The sequence below is a fragment of the Anas platyrhynchos genome, chromosome 33, assembly GCF_047663525.1.
Source record: "Anas platyrhynchos isolate ZD024472 breed Pekin duck chromosome 33, IASCAAS_PekinDuck_T2T, whole genome shotgun sequence".
NCBI lineage: Eukaryota > Metazoa > Chordata > Aves > Anseriformes > Anatidae > Anas > Anas platyrhynchos.
Window position 1 is genome coordinate 8,809,609 of NC_092618.1, and position 21,992 is coordinate 8,831,600.

At 57.6% G+C, this 21,992-nt stretch overlaps 1 protein-coding gene across 1 annotated transcript; it reads left to right on the forward strand.

Annotated features, from left to right (window-relative positions):
* The first annotated feature begins 820 nt into the window (after positions 1 to 820).
* Positions 821 to 5,351, forward strand: LOC139998594 (protein YIF1B-like). The gene is made up of 3 exons (XM_072030218.1): positions 821 to 1,160; positions 1,237 to 1,499; positions 2,841 to 5,351. Exons 1-3 carry the CDS (start codon positions 1,130 to 1,132, stop codon positions 2,871 to 2,873), a joined length of 327 nt encoding a protein of 108 aa, XP_071886319.1. The 5' UTR covers positions 821 to 1,129; the 3' UTR covers positions 2,874 to 5,351.
* Positions 5,352 to 21,992: the final 16,641 nt, after the last annotated feature.

The following is a 21,992-nucleotide window of genomic DNA, read 5'->3' on the forward strand; positions in this document are numbered from 1 at the left end:
GGGTCCTGGTGTTCATGGGGGTCCCGGTGTTCTTGGGGGGGTCCCGGGGGGGCCTGGTGCTCAGAGGCGTCCTGGGGGAATTGGTGCTCATGGGGGTCCTGGGGTTCATGGGGGTCCCGGGGGTCTCAATGCCCTTGGGGGGGTCCTGGTGCCCATGGGGTTCTTTAGGAGGGTCCCAATTCGGAGGGGGGGTCCCGATTTGGGGGCGGGGGGGCTCCTTACCCACAGTGGTGAGCAGGGTGGTGGAGAAGAAGAAGGCGGAGGCCAGGTCCCACCGCGGGGTCCCGGAGGCGTTGAGGGTCCCGGGGGGGGTCCCGAGGGTCCACGCCCCCCCCTCCAGCACCCAGAGCCCCAGGGTGCCCAGCAGCAGCAGCCCCCCCTGGGCCACCGTGTGGCCTTGGGGACGTGGTGGCCATGGGGACATGGTGGATATGGGGACATGGTCATCCTGGGGACATGGTGGCCACGGAGACATGGTGGCCATGGGGATGTGGTGGCCATGGGGACATGGTGGCCTTGGGGACAAGATGGCCGCCGTAGCCAGGAAATGGCCACGACACCTCAGGGACAGCCCTAGGGCCACCACGGCCACCGTGTGGCCTTGGGGATGTGGTGGCCACGGAGATGTGGTGGCAACAGGGATGTGGTGGATCTGGGGACATGGTGGTCTTGGGGAAGTGGTAGCCCTGGGGACGTGGTGGCCTTGGGGACAAGATGGCCGCCGTGGCCAGGAAATGGCCACGACACCTCAGGGACAGCCCTAGGGCCACCACGGCCACCGTGTGGCCTTGGGGACGTGGTGGCCTTGGGGATAAGATGGCGCTGGGGACATGGTGGATATGGGGCCGTGGGGGCTATGGGGCCATGGGGGCTATGGGGACGTGGTGGCCCTGGGGACATGGTGGCCTTGGTGACGTCATGGCTTTGGTTGCCATCATGGCTTTGGTGACGTGGTGGCCTTGGTGACGTCATCACCTTGGTGGCACGGTGGCCTTGCTGACATCACACCCTTGCTGACGTCACGGCCCCGCGCGCCCGTCCCCATGGCAACCGCCACTTCCGGCCCCGCCCCGCCGCTCCGCCAACAGCTTCCTCCCGCGCTCCTCACGTGACCGGAAGCGGAAGCGCCATGGAGCCCCCGGGAGCGGCGGCGGGGCTCGGTGCGGACCCCCGGCGCCCCCCCCCTCCCCCGACCCCCCCCGGCCCCCCCTGACCCCCCCTCTCCTCTCCCCGCAGCCCCCAAGCGCCGCGGCCCGGGCCCGGCCCCTCCGCGGATGGCGGAGCCGCGGCCGCTCTTCGACGACACCAGCGGCGGGGCCGCCCCCCCCCCCCACGGCCCGGCCCGGGCCTACGGGGCCCCCCCGGCGGCCCCCCCGGCGTCCTCCGCATCCCGCCTGCCCCCCCCCGCCGCCGCCTTCCTGGCCGAGCCCGTGTCCAGCCTGGCCGCCGCCTACGGCAGCAGCTTGGCCAGCCAGGGCCGGGACATCGTGGACCGGAACGTGAGGAGCGGGATAAGGGGGGGTGGAGGGAGAATTGGGGGGGGTGGGGGGGGGCGGCGGGGAGCTATAGGGGGCTGCGGGGGGCTACAGGGGGCTATATGGGGCTAGGGGGGCTATAGGGGGCTATAGGGGGCTCTAGGGTGCTATGGGGGGCTATTGGGGGCTACGGGGGGCTATGGGTGGCTACGGGGGGCTGTACTCGGCTCTGGTGAGGCCGCACCTCGAGTACTGTGTTCAGTTTTGGGTCCCTCGCTACAAGAAGGACATGGAGGTGCTTGAGCGGGTCCAGAGAAGGGCGACGAAGCTGGTGAGGGGCCTGGAGAGCAAGTCCTATGAGGAGCGGCTGAGGGAGCTGGGCTTGTTCAGCCTGGAGAAGAGGAGGCTCAGGGGCGACCTTATCGCTCTTTACAGATACCTTAAAGGAGGCTGTAGTGAGGTGGGGGTTGGCCTGTTCTCCCACGTGCCTGATGACAGGATGAGGAGGAATGGGCTAAAGTTGCGCCAGGGGAGTTTTAGGTTGGATCTTAGGAAGAACTTCTTTACCGAAAGGGTTGTTAGACACTGGAACAGGCTGCCCAGGGAAGTGGTGGAGTCACCATCCCTGGAAGTCTTTAAAAGACGTTTAGATGTAGAGCTTAGGGATATGGTTTAGTGGGGACTGTTGGCGTTAGGTCAGAGGTTGGACTCGATGATCTTGAGGTCTCTTCCAACCTAGAAATTCTGTGATTCTGTGACTTATTGGCTCAGCTCTGGTCAGCAGAGGGGCCCTTAGCAAACATGGGGCAGCTTCCAGATCCTTCTCACAAAAGCCACTCCTATGGCCCCGTGCTACCAAAACCTTGCCAGGTAAAACCACTACAGGGAGGCGCATCTCATCTGGTGGTAGCAGGCCAGTGTCACATAGACCCTCCCATGATCAGCAAGCCCAAAGTTCTACCAGTTGCACCAGTCCCGAAGCTACGTGTTAATGTGATGAGTCTGCTTGTCAGCATCGATCCCCCCTATCGGAAGGACAGAGGCAAACACAACCTGTTCCCCTGATCCTTTAAGTAGTCGCCCCAAAGCCCTAAAGCCCCTTTTTTTACTAGGCATTAGTAACAAAAACTTGAACAAGGTGGAGATAAATTAACTTGGCTACAGCATTAAAGATGAGCTTTGCGCAGTGGTCAATTGCTGGCTGGCTTGAGGCGCGTGGCTGAGGGTCTCTAATGAATTGTACGACTGATTCGGGCGCGTGGACAGCGCATGTGGTTACGGGGAAAGTATATGTAGCAGAGAAAAATGGCAATAAAGGCCTTCTGCTCAAGAGGCATCGGGAGACCGTGTCTTTCATCCCTTCAGGTCTGCCCCCTTCCAACTCAGGATATTGTATGATTCCAAGTGTGGAACCCAGCATTTGGCCTTGAATGCCACGCAGCTGGATGCGGCCCGTTGATCCAGCCTGTCCAGATCCCCTTGCCCAGCTTGGTGTCGCCCACGAACTTACAGCGCCCGGTGGGGCCCATCCAGCCCAGGCACGTGTCACATGGGACCCTTGGTGACCTCCCTTGGTGACACCCCAGGGGTCCGCCTTATATGACTGCAGCTGTGGCTCGGACCCTCAGCGTCGGTGCACGGCAGTGACGGACAGGGCAGGAGCACTGGGCCTTCGAGGAGTCCCCGAGCATAGCCCACGCCTGCCCGAAGGAGCCTCCGTTTTCTATTTGAGAACTCTCCCACTCCAGAGGCTCCTTCTGAATCTGATGAGGAGGGAGGCATGCCCCCCAGGCAGCCCAGGCTGGCCTGGCAGGAGACCTGGTCTTCTGAGGGCAGCAACCGGCCAGCAGAGGACAGCTTGCTGGCAGAGGACAGCACCCCGGTAGAGGACATTTTGCCGGCAGAGGACAGAAGCCCAGCAGAGGACAGCTTGCTGTCAAAGGGCAGCAGCCCGGTAGAGGACAGCAGCCTGGCAGAGGACAGGAGACCAGCAGAGGACAGCTTAGTGGTAGAGAACAGAGGTTTGACAGAGGACAGCAAGAAGGAGTTGCAGTTGCTGGATCCCAGTGAGTCGTGAGTCCTCTCTGTACCCCTCCCTGCCACTGTAGGGGTGGACAAAAACACCACCTGAACTCCCACTCCATCCACTACCCGTCCCAGTCCCCTAAAGTCCCGCTCGATAGTCTTCAGGCTTCTATCTTCAGTAGTATCACTGCCGGCCTGGACTATCAAAAGACGATAGTAATCAGAGGGGAAAACCAGGTTGGGAAGCTTTCTGGCAACGTCCATGACCCTAGCCCCAGGGAGGCAGCAGACTTCCCTACGGGTAGGGTCAGGCTAACAAATAGGGCCCTCTGTTCCCCTCACAAGGAAGTTGCCTTCTCAGGGGAACAGAGGGAACTTCTCAGGGTCCTTGGTGGCCTCCAAGTTAGCTCAGCGTCATGGCACCGAGTCACTGTGAAGGAGCTGCTGGAATAACGAGACAACAACCTAGTTCTATTAAAATATATATTGCTCTTTTGAGGACTGCTGCGGGGCTAGCGGCACCACAGCAGTGGAAATCTCCGTCCTGACATTGCCTTATGCCTTGACGTCAGGATCAGGGTGGTTTGAACTGCCAGGGAACGGACCATGGGTTCCGGGTCTTTCTTTGAAGGCTGGAGGACTGCAAAAGAAAGAAGAGCAGAGATGAAAACCCACTCCTTGCAGAGATCCCCAGGCATCCCCTGCAGAGCATGCCAGCCCCTCTCGACTCTTCCCCAGGCCAGGAGGAGCAGGAGGGACAAAGGAATCCGTTGAAAGCTGCTGCTCAGCAATGTCCCAAATGCAGCCACCAGTCCTTCCCCACCTGCGCACCACAGGTCAAGTGGGGCACCTTCACAAGCTGGTTCCCTCACCACCTGCCTCCATCCCTTGGGAGGATTCACACACTCCAGGAATCTCCTGGACTCTTTCCTCTCGCTATTGTGCTTCCCCATGAGAGCAAGGGCTAGCAATCGTGACCCTGCTCCTAGCTGCTTGTAGGCTGTCTCATCTCCCTCTTCGTCCTGGTTGCGTGCTCTACAACAGGCTCCCACCTTCTGTCAGCCTTACTGCCCTTTCCCCTGACTCTTCCTCAGGGACACTCAACCCTTTCAGCGGCACTGCCCAGCTCCAGGCTGGGAGGCCATTCCCTGACACCACAGGCTACCCCGTCTCCTCTCCCTCGTTCCTATGGCTGCATTGCTCCTCCGCCCCGAAGCATTTCCCTGGAGCAGGGCAAGGCACGGGGGCCTCTGCCGCTGTCCCCCCAGCCCTAGCACACCCCCCACTGCCCTCACTCACCGCTGAGGATTTCATTCAGCTTCTCCTCACTCTGGTCCTTGCAGTAGCGCGCAGCAAGACCTAGACACAGAGACCCCATCAGAGCCCCGCTCCCCAGCACGCTCCCAGCAGCGCAGCCCCTGGCCTGGCCAGCCAGGCTGTGCCCCCTCCTGCACCCTGGAGCAAGGGCCCAGTCGGGGGGCTCTGGGGGCAACAGGGCAGTGCCTGGGGCTGCCAAAGGCTGCCCCAAGAGGGACCCAGGGGCTGGGCTCACCAATGAATCTGACGGCCTCAAGTCGCACAAGGGTCTGAGTGGCCTTCAGGTAGGGCTGGCTCTGCTGCAGGTATTCTTCTACTCTGCCTCTGTCCTGCTGCAGCTGGAGAGAGAGAGAACGCAGGGTCACGGGGCTTGCACACCCTCTCCAGGGTCTCCTCCAGCATCCTGGGGGCAGGGAGGTCAGAGGGGCCTCCAGAAGAGCCCCCTGGGGCTCTGTGCTGGCAGGAAGGGAGCGAGGATGCGGCTGCAGGCAGCGGGCTCTGGCCGGGCGCGTTTGCCCAGCTGGGGCAAACCAAGTTGGGTCCTTACCAAGCACTCTCCAATCCTCCATGTCTGTTTTGTCTGGACGAATCGCTTGAGCTCCTTGCATCGCAGAAACTCTGCAGCCACAGCAAGAGCTTCCCCAGAGGCCTGCGGAGCAGCAGAGGTTGGGAGATGGCACCACAGCCTTGGGAAGGAGACCCTCTGTCCCCTCCTCTTGGCAGGGCTGCGAGCCTTTCCCAGCGCGTTATGGGAGGCTGTGGTGAGGGGCAGCGTGCACTGGGTTCAGTGGCCAAGGCAAGGCCACGGGACAGCCACCATCGGAGGCAGCTCATGCTGCCGGCCAGAGATCCCCCACAGCAACCCTGTGGCATCAGCACACCCTTGCCCACATAACTGCTCAGCTCTGAGATCTGTACCTTTGCTACGCTCTCACTCTGGTCTCTCATATGAATGTAGAGTGGGAGAAGGCTCCTGTGAACTGTCCTCTTCATTTTCTTCGTCCTTTGCCGCAGCACAGCCTCCACCACGGCTTGGAAGAGGCAGATGGAGTGCTCCTGCACCTGGCTGGACGCCTGGCAGGGAGGAGGACAGGAGGAATTTCAGCATTAGCGTGGCCGATGTGAAGGGAGCTCCCAGCACTGTGAGATGCTTCAGCGCTGGATCCTTCCCAGAGGAGCTGCTCAGGGGCAGCTGCAAGGCCTGGTGCCCGTGAAGGGCAACGCAATCGGTTGCCATCGCAGGCTGCCCGCCAGCCACCCCACTTTCGCCACCAGCCGCACCAGCCATGCCCAAGCAGAGCTCCCCAGCGCCTGGGCTGACGAGGAGACTGGGAAGGCCCTGCCTGAGTGCTGCCCACAGGGCCGGGCTGAAGGGCAGCCCTCGTTACAGGGGGCCCAGCTGAGGGCTCGGGCTCCCGCAGCACACTTACGTGGTCAAAGAGTGGCAGGAGCTTCTCAGCCAGCTGCAGAGCCGGGCCACTGGCCTCCCTCCTCTCCACATGAGCCATCACGTTTCTCAGCACAGGCAGGGCCTTCAGCACCACGTCTGTGTTGGTGTCCTGCAGGGCCTCCAGGATGTCTGGCAGCAGGACCTGAATTTCCCTTGCCTGTAGGAAAGACACCATTTCCCTTCCGTGAGGCAGTGAGAGACCACCCTGGGCAAAGGGCTCTGGTTCCTGAGCACCAGCCTCCTGCCTTGCTTCCTGGCAGCGGGGAGGGACGGGAGGGCAGAAGAGCAAAGCCCCAGGCTGCCAACATGGCTTTGCTTGACGATGGCCCGCTCACCTTCTTAGGGCTCTCTGACACGGTGCAGAGCCCTTTCAGAACCATCAAGCGCATCTCTGGGCTTGGGTGCCTCAGGTAGCTCAGGAGGTGCACTGGGTTAACAAAGTCCTCCTCAGAAATGTCATTCTGGGCCAGCATCTGCAAGAAAGAGCAGTGAGAGCCTGGCAGGGCCTGCAGGGCCCCCTGCAGCCTCTTCTTCTCCCACCTTTGGGCAGGGATGGGGCAGCGCCAGCTGGCACCAAAGAGGCACCAGGCGCGGGGAGCTACGGGGGCTTGCCGGCCCCAGGGACCATGTGTCCGTACGTCCTGCGGGAGCTGGCAATTTGGGGGTAGATGGGCACAGGGCTGTGCCTGTGTGCCTGAAGGGGCACACGTAGCCCTGCTGGGAGCAAGGTTTCATCTGGGAACTCACAGCCAAGCGACGGATGCACGTGTCTTCGGTGACTGCGGTGCACCAGTAGCGCAGCGGCAAGTCTTCCATCATGTCGTTCAAAACCCTCTTCAAGGTCTTCGGCATGGCCAGGATCACCTCCCACATGGCCAGGTCAGTGCTGCAAGCCCAGAAGACTCTGTCAGTGAGGCTGCCTCAGCCGCAGGGCCACAAACTTGGGCCAGCCCCAGAGGACCCAGGCTGTCCTGCAGCCCCTGTGACTTGGGGAGCACTGAGGGCCCAGCCTGGGCAGGCAGGAGGGGGCTGAGCTGGTGTTCCCTGGGGGCAGGGGGACTCTGGGCTGCCTTGGACAGCTGGGCTGCTGCAGCCCTGGCTGGCCCAGTAGGGCTGGAACACATTGGTGGGAAGGAGGGCTGTGCTCCTTGGGGATGTCCTGCCCTTTGCCATTGGTGTGGCAAGCAGAGAGTCTCCAGGTGCATCTCCCGACGCGGAACAAGCCCTCAAGGATGTTAAGGCCAGGACCTGTCACGTGGCGGAGAGAACTGCAGCAGGTTCATGACTTCTCTCCAGGGCATCATGTTGGTCATCTGGAGAAGCAGGGAGTCCAGGCACTGCCGCGCCGATGCCGTGTGGATGCTGCCCAGGTTTCTCCTGATGCACTCCATGATCGTTGGCACCTTGGGGGACAAAGTGGGAATGGTGTTGCCAGCAGACCGCAGCCATTGCCACAGCTGCCACTCAAACTTTGACCCCTTCCATTGCTCTCTGCTGGCTTCAGGTGGCTTCTGGAGCCCAAGAGACCCCGATGTGCGAGGGAGGCAGGGAGGGAGGCAGGGAAGGAGAGAGGAACCATGCCTGGAAGAGCTCAAGGGCAGGGCCATGGCCACAGGCCACTTACATCTGTCAGCCAGTAGTCAGGGACCTCCAAGGCTGCGTCCAGCACGCTGCAGGCCCCCTGCTTGTCATGGGTGCTGGAGTCTTGTAAAGCTTCCAGGGCTGTGAGGACGATGTCCAGCCTCTCATCAGGGAAGAGATGTCCTCCAAACCACTGTGGGAAGAAGGAGGAGCGAAGACATGCCTCACTGAGTGTCCCAAGGGTGCTGCTTAGCTGAGCAGCAAGGGCAGCTCCGGAGAGAGGGCCCTCGGGGGAAGGGGTGAGGATGGGGCATATGGGGCCAGAGTGCTGGCCCTGCAGGTAACCAGGGCTTGCTGGTGGCCAGGAGGGTGGAGCTGCTGCCGGGACACAGGGGAGCAGCCTTCGCATAGCCCCAGCCTGGGGACAAGAGGAACCCTCTCAGCAGGGCGAGTGAGGCCGTGCCAGCCCCACCGGTTCTGGACCCCTTTGCTCACACGAGATGCCTGCTGATGCTGCGGACAAGATCCCCAGCAAGGCCAGAGCTCATTACCTTGGCAATTTCACACGGAGTTGATGGTATAGAAAATGGAGGTTTTGAATCCTTCGATATCATGCGGAGCAGCCCATAATTTTTCATGTCCTTTGTCTGTGAGCTTTCTAAACAGGGGGAAACACCAAAGAGTCAGTAGGGAAGCGCATCTTTGCCAACAAGCTTGCCAAATGGTGAAAAGCACTTTCACTAGGAATGGCTGAGGAGGGAGGCTCAGACCCACGGCGAGGAGAGTGGTGGGCAGGGATGTAAAGCACAAGGTGAGGAGTGCTGGGAGCAAGAGGGACCTCAGGGATGATGCAGAAGGAGGAGAAGCAGTGGCGTTGGGTGCCGTGGGGGTAGCAGCGTGTCACAGACCCCCTTCTGCTCGGGGTCAGGATGTGCAGGAAGCCCCCTGACACCTGCCTTTAAGACGGCAGGGAGCAAACAGTCAGGGAGCATTCTGGAGGGCGTCACCATCCCTGGTGATGCACGGCTGGCTCTGCTGTTCACTCCTCGGGGAAGATGCCGTTTGGGAAGTGCTCATCGATCGATGGCTTAGACTGGGGGACACCACAAAACAGCGTGGTAGGTGATCTGGGGAGGGTTGGGAAGGACAGCAGCAGAGAACTGCTCCTGGACGGCAGGTGAGCGTCTAGCTCCTGCGGAAAACGATAGCCAGAATGCTGCGGGAAGCTGCTGTGAGGAGCAGAGGAGGCCAGGGAACCTGGCAGAATTCCGTGGGCAGCCTCCACCAAGCACAAAAGCAATCCTTCACAATACTCAGGAGAACAAGCAGACATACCAGGAGATGTCTGTGTGCGGACAGACGCTGCCCACCACACCTTCTTACCTCTTGTTTCCTCTAAGATTGTGAGGAAGCGATAAAGTGTATCCAAAGCTGCGTGTCTCATGGATATATCGCCACTGAAGAAAATGAAGAGGTGGCCCAGCAGCTGTCCCAGGATGGGGATGTAGAGCTCTCTGGAATCATTGTAGCTGTGCTTGTATTTTTCATAGTCATCTGAGTTCTGGGTGAGGAAGGGACGAGAGACAAAGGGCTTAGTGGAGGCAGAGCCAGCCCCTGAGATAGCAGGGCCTGGGGAGGGAAGAGCAGGGGCGAAGAAGGGACGAAGACCCTCGATTCACGGTTCTGAGGCACTCACGTGCATCGAGGCTTGCCTCACAGGCACCCCTGAGTGGCAGGATGCTCTGGGATGCAGGAAAGGGTGGAGGGTTCCTTGTGCCTTACCTCGCTCAAAAAATAACTGATGATGAAATCACCCAGCCTCTCAATCCTCCTCACAGCTCTCTCACACACAGCTGGGTTTTTGGAGAGGGCAAAGTACAGCAGCGCCTGCGAGGAGAGAAGTTGCTGGGTTGACAGTGGTCTGCAAATGAGACCTGAGAGGATTCTTTGGAAATTCTTTGCAAATGCCAAACCTCCAAGATATTCTCCAACTCTGTGCTGAAACTGGTCTTTGGACAGTTGAGTACGAAGGCCACCAGCATGGTGTCCATGGCTTTCATAGTCTGCAGGGAGGACAGAAGAGCATCGAATTATTTCTGTGGCCCTCCTCACCCCCAGGAGCTGGCTCTGAGCCCCTCGGGAGTTCAGGGGTGGCTTTGGGGCTAAAAAGCCGCTGCCTGCAGACCTCCTGCAGCACAAGATCAGGTCGGGGAAGGGGCGAGGCTGGGAAAGCAAATCTGGGCCCCGGCCCTGCACTGGTCTCTGGTTGTGTCAGCACGGGGAAGCAAGGCAGCAGCTCAGCAGGACTGGGGGTGCCGGTACCTCACCCAGCACATACCTTGGTGTAGAGCGCTCCTTCTGTCTCTGGCATGTCCGACTTGGGAGGTAGAAAGAAGATGCTCTTGAAGCAAATGTTTAGGAGTCTCTCCTTTTCGCCACACAGTGCTGTTGGCACGGTCTTGCTGAAGAAGAGAGAGAGAGGAGCCTGTTGGACGCAGTGCCTCGAGGCTTATGAAGGAGGACACGGACCTCCCTTGGCCAGGCATCCCTGGGAGGGACGGGCAGCCTCCCTGCCAGCTTCAGGGCCACCAGGACATTGCCACCAGGGGCTGGGCACGCACCTGAGGAGGGCGACAGTCTCCATGGCCTTCTGCCGGAATGCTGTGCGCAAGCTGTCCATGGGCTCCTTTTCCAGCAGCGCCTGCAGAGCACAAGCAGGATGAGACCTTGGAGCCGCCGGCACCCAGCAGCAGCAAAGCCAGCGCTGCCCCAGCCCTCGCCTCCCAGGGGGCTGGTGCCGGGGGGCCTTGCCCCTTCCCCAGCCCGCTGCGCATCCTCTCACCATGATGTTCTCCACCAGCTTATGTTTGCTGCAGAAGCCATGCAAGTTCAGCGGCACACCCTTCTTGGTGACACATCTGCACAGATCGCAGATTTTGCTGAGGAACAGCATCTTCTGCTCCTCGTCGTCCTGGCAGCCACAAAGACACCAACAGAGCATTAGGGGGACACCCACGGCCAGCAGGACCAAAGCCTTGAGGGGTCTGGGGCTGTGTGGGACCCCTGGAGGGCAGCGCCAGGAGCACAGCTGTGATGCAAGCGGCTGCCATTACCTTTTCTGTGCCTCTGACATACGCCCTGATGAATTCCACGGCCTTGTCTCTGCACAGTTTCCATGCCTTACCTGGAAAGGAGGAAAGCAAAGAGTGCTGCAGAGAGGGGCTGAATGCAGGGGTGAGGAGAGGAAGGGCCCCAGCCCCAGAAGGCCGTGGGGAGGCCGCGGGGATGCCCAGAGGCTGCAGCAGCTCCGCTGGGAAGAGAGGCTGAGGGAGCTGGGCTTGTGGAGCCTGGAGAAGGCTGCGGGGGGACCTCGCTGCGGCCTCCCCGTGCCCAAAGGGGCCTCCAGGAAAGCTGGGGGGGGATCTTCATCATGGACTGCAGCGACAGGACAAGGGGTGACGGCCTTAACCTCAAAGAGGGCAGGTTTCTTTCGGACAGGCAGGGATTTCTCTCCTTCACGCCCAGGGCAGTGAGGCCTTGGCGCAGGCTGCGGTGCCCCCTCCCTGGCACTGCCCACGGCCAGGCTGGGTGGGCTTTGGGCAGCCTGGGCTGGGGGGAAGCATCGTGATCGCCGAGGTCCCCCCCAGCCCAAAGCGTCCTGGCATTCTGTGGTGCTGCGGAGGAAGCTCGGCCCCGTCAGCCCAAGCGCCGCTTTACCCAGGGAAGGAGTCCTGGAGTCAGGCAGGGGTCTCTGTGTCCCCAACCCTCCCCACCCCATCCCGAAGACCCTGACTCACTGGGATCCAGCCACTGTACGTCGTCCTGGCTCTCCTCTACCTGGCTGCTGCCCGCTGCCTGAGCAATGGCCTCTGCCAGCAAAATGGCCTCTGCCAGGCTGCTGTCCTCTTCCGGGAAAAAGGCCTCGACTGGGGTGCTGTCCTCTGCCAGCAAGCTGTCCTCTGCTGGCCGGTTGCTGCCCCTAGAAGACCAGGTCTCCTGCCAGGCCAGCCTGGGCTGCCTGGGGGGCATGCCTCCCTCCTCATCCCATTCAGAAGCCTCCTCTGGAGTGGGAGAGCTCGTAAGGAGGAACTGGTGGCTCCTCCGCGTGGGTGTCAGCGGCATTGTGGGACTTGGACTGCGCTCAGGGTCTCCTTGAGGCTCCTGTGCTCCTTCCATATCCATCGCTGCCGTGCACCAACACTGAGGGTCCGAGCCACGGCTGCGCTCTTATAAAGCGGAGCCCTGGGGTGTCACCAAGTGACGTCACAATGGGTGCCACTGTGACACGCGCCTGGGCTGGGTGGGCCCCGCATGAGGGCAGGAAGGCTGTGCAGAGGGCCGCATCCAGCTGCGTGGCATTCGAGGCCAAATGCTGGGCGTCACGCTTAGAATCACAAAATATCCCCAGCTGGGAGGGACCCATAAGGATCATGGAGTCCAAAGTTTAAGTTGGGGGCTGGCCTGCCGGAGGGCAGGGAAGGGGAGAGGGACCTGGGGGTCCTGGTGGACCACGAGCCATCCCCTTGGGGCCAAGAAGGCCAACAGCATCCTGGGGTACCTTCTTTAAGGTACTTACGTTATATATGGAGTGGTAATTCGTGGAGAGATGCTGGTTGATATTAATAAAGAAGGGAGAGATGTGGGAGTGTGGCCATGGGGGTCGGCAAGCCCCGTGGTTGATGAGAACACACCCAGCACTGTTTACTTGCCTTTTCTACCTTTTATAGCTTTTATGCCTTTTCTACCTTTTAGAAATATTTGTTTTATAAATATTACAAAATTCAGATTGAGTTGAGACCTCATTTATAACAAATTGGTGACCCCGACGTGATCTTCTTGGACTTTGGATCTGTGACCGGCAAAGGGAGGCGCCCCACACAGTGGCCCTTGCCGATAGCGGTGCTAGAGTCCAACAAGATTTCGAACATAAGAAGCAAGTAAAGAACCAAGAACTCTTATTTTGTGACCCGTAATTCTAGATATGGGAGTCCAACAATTGTTAAAAACTGGTTTATAAATCTTGCAGGGAATATTGTGAAAGCATTCTCTTGTGGTTCAGTTGGCCTTGGCCAAATCTGAAAACAAGACACGGATTAATGATATTCAAAAGAAAATGAGGGATTGTGATATATGGAGTGGTAATTCGTGTGGAGAAAATGGTTGATATTAATAAAGAAGGGGGAGATTTGGGAGTGTGGCCATGGGGCTTGGAAAGCCCTGTGGTTGAGATAAAATTAGACTCTTAACGAGGAGGCCATCAGGAATGTAAAAGAGTTTAGAGGGAACCAAGAAGGGTGATTCAGGAGACTCCATGCAGGCTCGGGTTTCTTGTTCTCCAGCCAGTAAAAAAACGCTGCGCCACACAGCAGCTGGGAGAGTGAGAGGAGTGAGGAACGGCCTTGCAGGCGCCAAGGTCAGTGAAGAAGGAGGGGGAGAGGTGCTCCAGGCGCCGGAGCACAAGTCCCCTGCGGCCTGTGGTGAGGACCCTGGTGAAGCAGGTTGTCTCCCTGCAGCCTCATGGAGTACCACGGTGGAGCAGGGTTCCACGCTGCAGCGCGTGGAGGAGACCACGGTGGAGCAGGTGGCCCTGCACCGATGGAGGCTGCGGCCTGTGGAAGACCCCTGCCGGAGCAGATTCCGGGCCGGACCTGTAGCCTGTGGAGAGGAGCCCACGCAGGAGCAGGGGGTCTGGCAGGAGCTGCTGCCCATGGGGGACCCAGGTTGGAGCAGTCTGCTCCTGAGGGATGGACCCCGTGCTACGGACCCATATCTGGAGCAGTTCTGGAAGAGCTGCTGCCTGTGGGAAGCCCACGCCGGATCAGTTCATCAAGGACTGCATCCCGTGGGAGGGATCCCACAGCACAGGGGGCGAGAGTGACCGAGAAGGAGCGGCAGAGAAGAAGCGCTGTAGACTGACCATAACCCCCGTTCCTTCGTTCCCCTGCACTGCTCGGGGGGAGGAGGTGGAAGAGGGTAGACGGGGGAGAAGGTGCTTTTGGCTTCTCTCCTTTGTTTCTCACTTCTCTAGCTTGTTAGTAATAAGCAATAAATCTTACCATCTCCCTATGCTGAGTCTGTTTTGTCCGTCACGATAATTACTGTGCCATCTCCTCGTCCTTATCTCAACCCTTGAGCCCTTTTCATCGTATTTTCTCCCCGTTCCTCTTTGAGGAGGGGTGAAGCTCGGCTGCCCACCCAAGTAAAACCACCACACTCTCTCAGAGAGGGGTAAGGATTTTTGCTCAGGACTTGGCAGGGCTGATAGATAGGGCTTTAAACTAGAGTCGAAGGAGGAAGGGGATAAAACCAGACACACCGCTGCTAAGCTGAGGGATGGTGCGCTAGAATCAGAGGGACGGTGTGCTAGTGAGGTCCTGCGGTCAGCTCCACAAGGCGCAGTGTGTAGGGAGGCGCATTTGAAGTGCTTCTACACAAACGCAGGCACTATGAGGAATCAAATGGATGAGCTAGAAGTCTTGGCCCTGTCCCACAGCTACGACATCATCGGCATAAGTGAAACCTGGTGGGATGAGTCCTGTGGCTGGTGTATGGTGGAATTTTCTCCCAACAGAGGCAAACAGCACCTCTGTAGCCCTGCCATGTCACACGACCTCGCTTCCAGTGGCCACACACTTTATTTTTCTGACACGTATTCAACTTGCTGTCGACCAAAACCCCCAGATCCCTTTCTGCAAGGCTGCTCTCCAGCCTCTTCTGCTGGCCCTAAGTGGAACCCTGGGGAACCCCACTAGGGACTGGTCAACAGCCTGATGCAACCCCATTTCTGTAACCCCTTGAGCCCAACCCATCAGCCAACTTTTCACCCTAAACCGCATGTATTTATCTAGCTGTACAATGGACATTTTGTCCAGAAGGATACTGAGAGAAACAGTACTGAAAACTTGATGGAAATCCAAAACCTGGCATCCCTTGCTCAACTAGACGGGTGATGTTGTCATAAAAGGAAATTAAGTTTGTTAAACAGGACTTTCCCCTCATGAACCTGGGTGGGCTGTGATCAACGACTGCGTTGTCTTTCCGGTGTTCTTCAGGAATGCCCAGAAGAGTTTCTCCGTATTTTTACTAGGCTCTGAAGAGAGACTGGCGGGTCTGTAATTATTGGGCTCTTCTTTCTTGCCCTTCTTGAAACCTGTCACAATGATTGCCAGCCTACAGTCAACTTGGACCTCTCTGGGCTCCCAAGACCATTGAAAAATAATTGAGAGAGGTCTCACAAGGACATTAGTCGGCCCTCTGAGAACCCTGGAATGAATCCCCTCAGGCCCCGTAGACTCATATGCATCCAGTGTGGGTTTGGCTAGGAGGTTTTTGTTACCGCACTCATGGCCCCCCAACTCTGGGCCCCTTGGGTCCCAGAGCCCATCATTGCTCTTGAAGACAGAGGCAAAAGAGACATTAAATGGCTCTGCTTCGCCTATGTCTGTGTTTGTGAGGTGACCATCCTCAGCAAGTAAGGGACCAATGTTTCCTCTAGCCCTCCTTTAGCAGTTCACATCTTCAATACACATATTAATGTATATATCTGCGTTGTCGCCCACACTACTAGCCAGCTTCACCCCTGAGCTTTGCCTGCACCAATTTTCTCCTGACAGAGGCAAACAGCACCTCTGTAGCCCTGCCATGTCACACGACCTCGCTTCCAGTGGCCACACGCTTTCTTTTCCCACTTAAGCTCTAGAAGAAGATCCCTGCTCAGCCAAGCTGGCCTCCTGCCCCGCCTGCTTGACTTCCAACATTTTGGAATTGCCTGCTCCTGTGCTCTTAGGAGGTCGTGCTTAAAAAGATGGACCCCGATACCTTCCAAAACAGCTTCTCAGGGGATCTTCCGAACTAGTTCCCTGAGCAGCCTGAACTCTGCCCTCCCCGTGTCCAAAGTTCACAGAATTGGAGGGGTTGGAAGGGACCTCAAGAGATCATCGGGTCCAACCCCCCTGCCAAAAGCAGGCGTACTGGCAGTTTTCCTCCAATCGCCAAAGATTTTTAAATGTGAAGTGTCAATAGAGAGCTATTTGTGTTTGTATGTTCTTTCTTTGAAGTCTCTGATGTCTGGGGGTTTCAGAACAACTGCTAACAACTAGTAACTGTTATGACTTCTGAATGGGACACTATGCAAGCCCCTGATATCTGGCCAGGCGGCCAGGAGATTAAGGAGAAGAAAGAAGCTGAAGGATGGCTAGAAGACAAAACTTGCAGGGAACGCTGTGTAAGCTTTTGACATGCTGCCAAGGAGTACAAAGGGGAAGGACAAGAAAAAAAAACTGAGAGGAAGACTACGAGCCTTCAGCATGAAAGACCCCCAGAGACCCCCAGGGGGACCACCAGAGACTGATGCGCATGCTCCAGTAGGAGGGTTTGGATCCCGGAAGCTAATTATAATAACCCATTTTTTTTAGAAGTAGTAATGAATATGTATCAGCCTAGGAGCATAAAAATCAGCTGCTTGATGTAACTGGTGTGCGTCCTGGTGGAGCAGAGACTCCCGGCGCACCCAGCGCTGTTTGCTTACCTCTATTCCTTTAATAAATTGTAAACTTTGATTATAATCCTATTTTGAAGACTGAGCCATTTATAACACAAGCAACAGGTCTAGGATGGCACCTTTCCTTGTTGTCTCCCTCAGTAGCTGTACCAAGGAGTTGTCATCAAGGTGTGTGAGGAATCTCCTGGACCTGCTTGTATCAGCTGTGTGGTCTTCCCAGTTAACGTCTGGCAAGTTGAAGTCCCCCATCAGGACAAGGGCAGTTGAGCTAAGAGAGGTCTCTCTTAGTTGCTTAGCGAATAATTCATTGGTATCGCAAACACCCACTGCAACATCCAAGTGATTGCTTTCTCCCTTAATCCTTACCCAGAAGCTCTCGGCCACGTCCTTGTGCCAGCCCCTTGCCTCGCCTGCCCTGCCTATCCTTCCTGAAGAGCCCATACCCGTCCATCACAGCACACCAAGTCTCGCTTGTTCTGGGATGGAGCTGAAGCTTCCAGCTCCTCCTGCTTGTCCCTCATGCTGGGTGCATCGGTGCAGAAACATTCCAAATGTGCTCCAGTGTACCCAGCGTGGCATGGAGCAGGCCGAAGGATCTCGCTAGCGCACACTCCCTCCCATTTTGGTGTGCCACTTAGAAGATTCTGTCAGGACAGAACAATAATGGATGATGCTCAGAGGGCCTTACGGGGCAAGTGAGCTTTCCAGAAACACCTTTTACCCTGATCTCCTGGGAGGCAGCAGACTTCTCCATGGGTTGGGTCAGGCCGGCATATGCGGCCCTCTGTTCTGCTCAGAAGGGAGTCACGTATGACAGTAACCCTTCTCTTCTTCTTGATGGAGGTGGTCGTGATACTGGGGAAGGCTGACTTGCCCTAGAAAACCCCTCCAACCTGGATGGACCTTCATGCACATCATCGTTTGTGTGTCCATTACTTCCAGAGTCTGTTGTTTCAGGGCACCTGAAAGGAAGGTGAGGTAGGCAAGGAGGGGTTCACCTGCTGCCCCGAGCAGATCTAAACTTCCATCCCTTCGTCACTGAGATGCACTCCTTCTGCCTGATGGCCAGAGGGTAGGGGATCCTCCATTTCCTCTGCTGTGTCTGCCTGACGCATCTGTCCCAGGGCTGGCACAGTACAGTTCAACCTTCTCCGACTCCCTGGTGCTCCTCAGCCTGCCCACCTCCTCCCGAAGCTCTGCCAGGAGGCTGAGCAGTTCTTCTACCTGGGCGCACCTACCACAGGTGGACTCACAGGATGGGATGTCAGGAAGAATTTCTTCATGCAAAGGGTGGAACCGGCTGCCCAGGGCACTGCTGGAGTCCCAGGCCTGGAGCTATTAAAGAAATAGCTCCTTTAATAGCTCCTTGCACTTCTTGGTGCAGGTGTTAACGGAGCCAACTAGGAAAGGTGCCCTCCTAGACCTGTTGCTAGAAAACAGAGAGGGTCTGGTGGGAGATGTGGTGATTGGTGGCCGCCTCGGTCATAGCGACCATGAAGTGGTTGAGTTCAAAATTTACGGTGACAGAAGGAAAAGTGCCACCAAAACCTCATCCCTAGATATGGGGAAGGCGGACTTCAGGCTGCTCGGGGAACTAGTCAGCAAGGTCCCCTGGGAAGCTGCTCTTGAAGGCCTTGATGTCCACCAGTGCTGGTCACTCTTTAAGCGATGCCTCCTAGAAGCACAAGATCAGGCAATTCCTAAATATCGCAAGTCAGGCAGGCGGGGCAGGAGGCCGTCGTGGCTGACCAGGAACATTCTAATGGAGATTAGGCGGAAACAGAGAGTGTTTCGCTACTGGAAGGAGGGCCAGGTGACATGGAAAGAATACAGGGATGCTGTTCGTGTCTGTAGGAAGAAAATTCGTGTGGCTAAAGCACACCTAGAGTTGAAGCTGGCTGTGTCTGTGAGAGAAAATAAAAAGGGTTTTTTTAGATATGTGAATGGAAAAAGGAGAACTAAAGAATACATAGGGCCGCTCCTTGATAGGGAAGGTCTTCTCACAGACGATGACATAGGCAAAGCAGAGACGCTTAACGCCTTCTTTGCCTCTGTCTTCAATGCCGATGATGGGCTTCGGGACCCAGGGTGCCCCGAGCTGGAGGACCGGGACGGTGGGGATGACAAACTCCCAACCGACCCTGAACGTGTGCGGGATCTGCTACTCCACCTGGATCCCTACAAGTCCATGGGTCCGGATGGGATTCATCCCCGGGTGCTGAAGGAGCTGGCGGACGTCATCGCGGAACCTCTCTCAATTATTTTTCAACGATCCTGGGAGTCTGGAGAGGTCCCGGTAGACTGGAAGCTGGCAAATGTTGTGCCGATTTTCAAGAAGGGTCAGAAAGAAGACCCTAGCAATTACAGGCCTGTCAGTCTCACATCAGTGCCTGGTAAAATCATGGAGAAGATGGTTCTCGAACGTATTGAGGCGCACCTGGGGGACAATGCAGTCATTGGTCCCAGCCAGCATGGGTTTGTGAAGGGTAGGTCCTGCCTAACTAACCTGATTTCCTTTTATGATAAGATCACCCGTATGGTGGACCAAGGGAAACCAGCTGATGTGATTTTTTTGGACTTCAGCAAGGCTTTTGACACGGTTTCCCATAGGATCCTACTGGACAAAATGTCCACCATACAGCTAAATAAAAACATCATACGATGGGTGAGCAATTGGCTAACGGGCAGGGCCCAAAGGGTTATGGTGAATGGCGCTGCGTCAGGCTGGCGGGCGGTCACCAGTGGGGTCCCTCAAGGCTCCATTTTAGGGCCGGTACTTTTCAATATTTTTATAAACGATCTGGATGTAGGAATAGAAGGCATTTTGAGCAAGTTTGCTGATGACACCAAACTTGGAGGAGTTGTGGACTCTGTTGAGGGTGGAAAGGCCTTGCAGAGGGATCTGGATAGGTTGGAGAGCTGGGCGATCACCAACCGCATGAAGTTCAATAAGAGCAAGTGCCGGGTCCTGCACCTGGGACGGGGAAACCCTGGCTGCACGTACAGACTGGGCGACGAGACGCTGGAGAGCAGCCTAGAAGAGAGGGATCTGGGGGTCGTGGTAGACAACAAGTTGAATATGAGCTGGCAGTGTGCCCTGGCAGCCAGGAGGGCCAACCGTGTCCTGGGGTGCATCAAGCACGGCATCGCTAGTAGGTCAAGGGAGGTGATTGTCCCGCTCTACTCTGCGCTGGTGCGGCCTCCCCTCGAGTACTGTGTGCAGTTCTGGGCACCACAGTATAAAAAGGACATGAAACTGTTGGAGAGTGTCCAGAGGAGGGCTACGAAGATGGTGAAAGGCCTGGAGGGGAAGACGTACGAGGAACGGCTGAGGGCACTGGGCCTGTTCAGCCTGGAGAAGAGGAGGCTGAGGGGAGACCTCATCGCAGTCTACAACTTCCTCGTAACGGGGTGTCGAGAGGCAGGAGACCTTTTCTCCATTAACACCAGCAACAGGACCCGTGGGAACGGAGTTAAGCTGAGGCAGGGGAAGTTTAGGCTGGACATCAGGAAGGGGTTCTTCACAGAGAGAGTGGTTGCACACTGGAACAGGCTCCCCAGGGAAGTGGTCACTGCACCGAGCCTGACTCAATTTAAGAAGAGATTGGACTGTGCACTTAGTCACATGGTCTGAACTTTTGGGTAGACCTGTGCAGTGTCAAGAGTTGGACTTGATGATCCTTAAGGGTCCCTTCCAACTCAGGATATTCTATGATTCTATGAAATGCGTGGACTTGGCGCTAAGGGCCGTGGTTTTGTGGTGGGCCTGGTGGTGTTAGCTGACGCTTGGACTTGAGCTGAAGGCCCTTTTCCAAGCGCAAGGGTTCTGTGACTCTTTCACTGGTTGAGTAGGCGCCATGCAGTCACCGGGCCCAGGGAAAAGACGTCCTTGGTGGCCTCCAAGTTAGCTCAGCGTCATGGCACCGAGTCACTGTGAAGGAGCTGCTGGAATAACGAGACAACAACCTAGTTCTATTAAAATATATATTGCTCTTTTGAGGACTGCTGCGGGGCTAGCAGCAACACAGCAGTGGAAATCTCCGTCCTGACATTGCCTTATGCCTTGACATCAGGATCAGGGTGGTTTGAACTGCCAGGGAACGGACCATGGGTTCCGGGTCTTTATATGAAGGCTGGAGGACTGCAAAAGAAAGAAGAGCAGAGATGAAAACCCACTCCTTGCAGAGATCCCCAGGCATCCCCTGCAGAGCATGCCAGCCCCACTCGACTCTTCCCCAGGCCAGGAGGAGCAGGAGGGACAAAGGAATCCGTTGAAAGCTGCTGCTCAGCAATGTCCCAAATGCAGCCACCAGTCCTTCCCCACCTGCGCACCACAGGTCAAGTGGGGCACCTTCACAAGCTGGTTCCCTCACCACCTGCCTCCATCCCTTGGGAGGATTCACACACTCCAGGAATCTCCTGGACTCTTTCCTCTCGCTATTGTGCTTCCCCATGAGAGCAAGGGCTAGCAATCGTGACCCTGCTCCTAGCTGCTTGTAGGCTGTCTCATCTCCCTCTTCGTCCTGGTTGCGTGCTCTACAACAGGCTCCCACCTTCTGTCAGCCTTACTGCCCTTTCCCCTGACTCTTCCTCAGGGACACTCAACCCTTTCAGCGGCACTGCCCAGCTCCAGGCTGGGAGGCCATTCCCTGACACCACAGGCTACCCCGTCTCCTCTCCCTCGTTCCTATGGCTGCATTGCTCCTCCGCCCCGAAGCATTTCCCTGGAGCAGGGCAAGGCACGGGGGCCTCTGCCGCTGTCCCCCCAGCCCTAGCACACCCCCCACTGCCCTCACTCACCGCTGAGGATTTCATTCAGCTTCTCCTCGCTCTGGTCCTTGCAGTAGCGCGCAGCAAGACCTAGACACAGAGATCCCATCAGAGCCCCGCTCCCCAGCACGCTCCCAGCAGCGCAGCCCCTGGCCTGGCCAGCCAGGCTGTGCCCCCTCCTGCACCCTGGAGCAAGGGCCCAGTCGGGGGGCTCTGGGGGCAACAGGGCAGTGCCTGGGGCTGCCAAAGGCTGCCCCAAGAGGGACCCAGGGGCTGGGCTCACCAATGAATCTGACGGCCTCAAGTCGCACAAGGGTCTGAGTGGCCTTCAGGTAGGGCTGGCTCTGCTGCAGGTATTCTTCTACTCTGCCTCTGTCCTGCTGCAGCTGGAGAGAGAGAGAACGCAGGGTCACGGGGCTTGCACACCCTCTCCAGGGTCTCCTCCAGCATCCTGGGGGCAGGGAGGGCAGAGGGGCCTGCAGAAGAGCCCCCTGGGGCTCTGTGCTGGCAGGAAGGGAGCGAGGATGCGGCTGCAGGCAGCGGGCTCTGGCCGGGCGCGTTTGCCCAGCTGGGGCAAACCAAGTTGGGTCCTTACCAAGCACTCCCCGATCCTCCACGTCTGTTCTGTCTGGGCCAAGCGCTTGAGCTCCTTGCATCGCAGAAACTCTGCAGTCACGGCGAGAGCTTCCCCAGAGGCCTGCGGAGCAGCAGAGGTTGGGAGGTAGCAGCACAGCCTTGGGAAGGAGACCCTCTGTCCCCTCCTCTTGGCAGGGCTGCGAGCCTTTCCCAGCGCGTTATGGGAGGCTGTGGTGGGGGGCAGCGTGCACTGGGTTCAGTGGCCAAGGCAAGGCCACGGGACAGCCACCATCGGAGG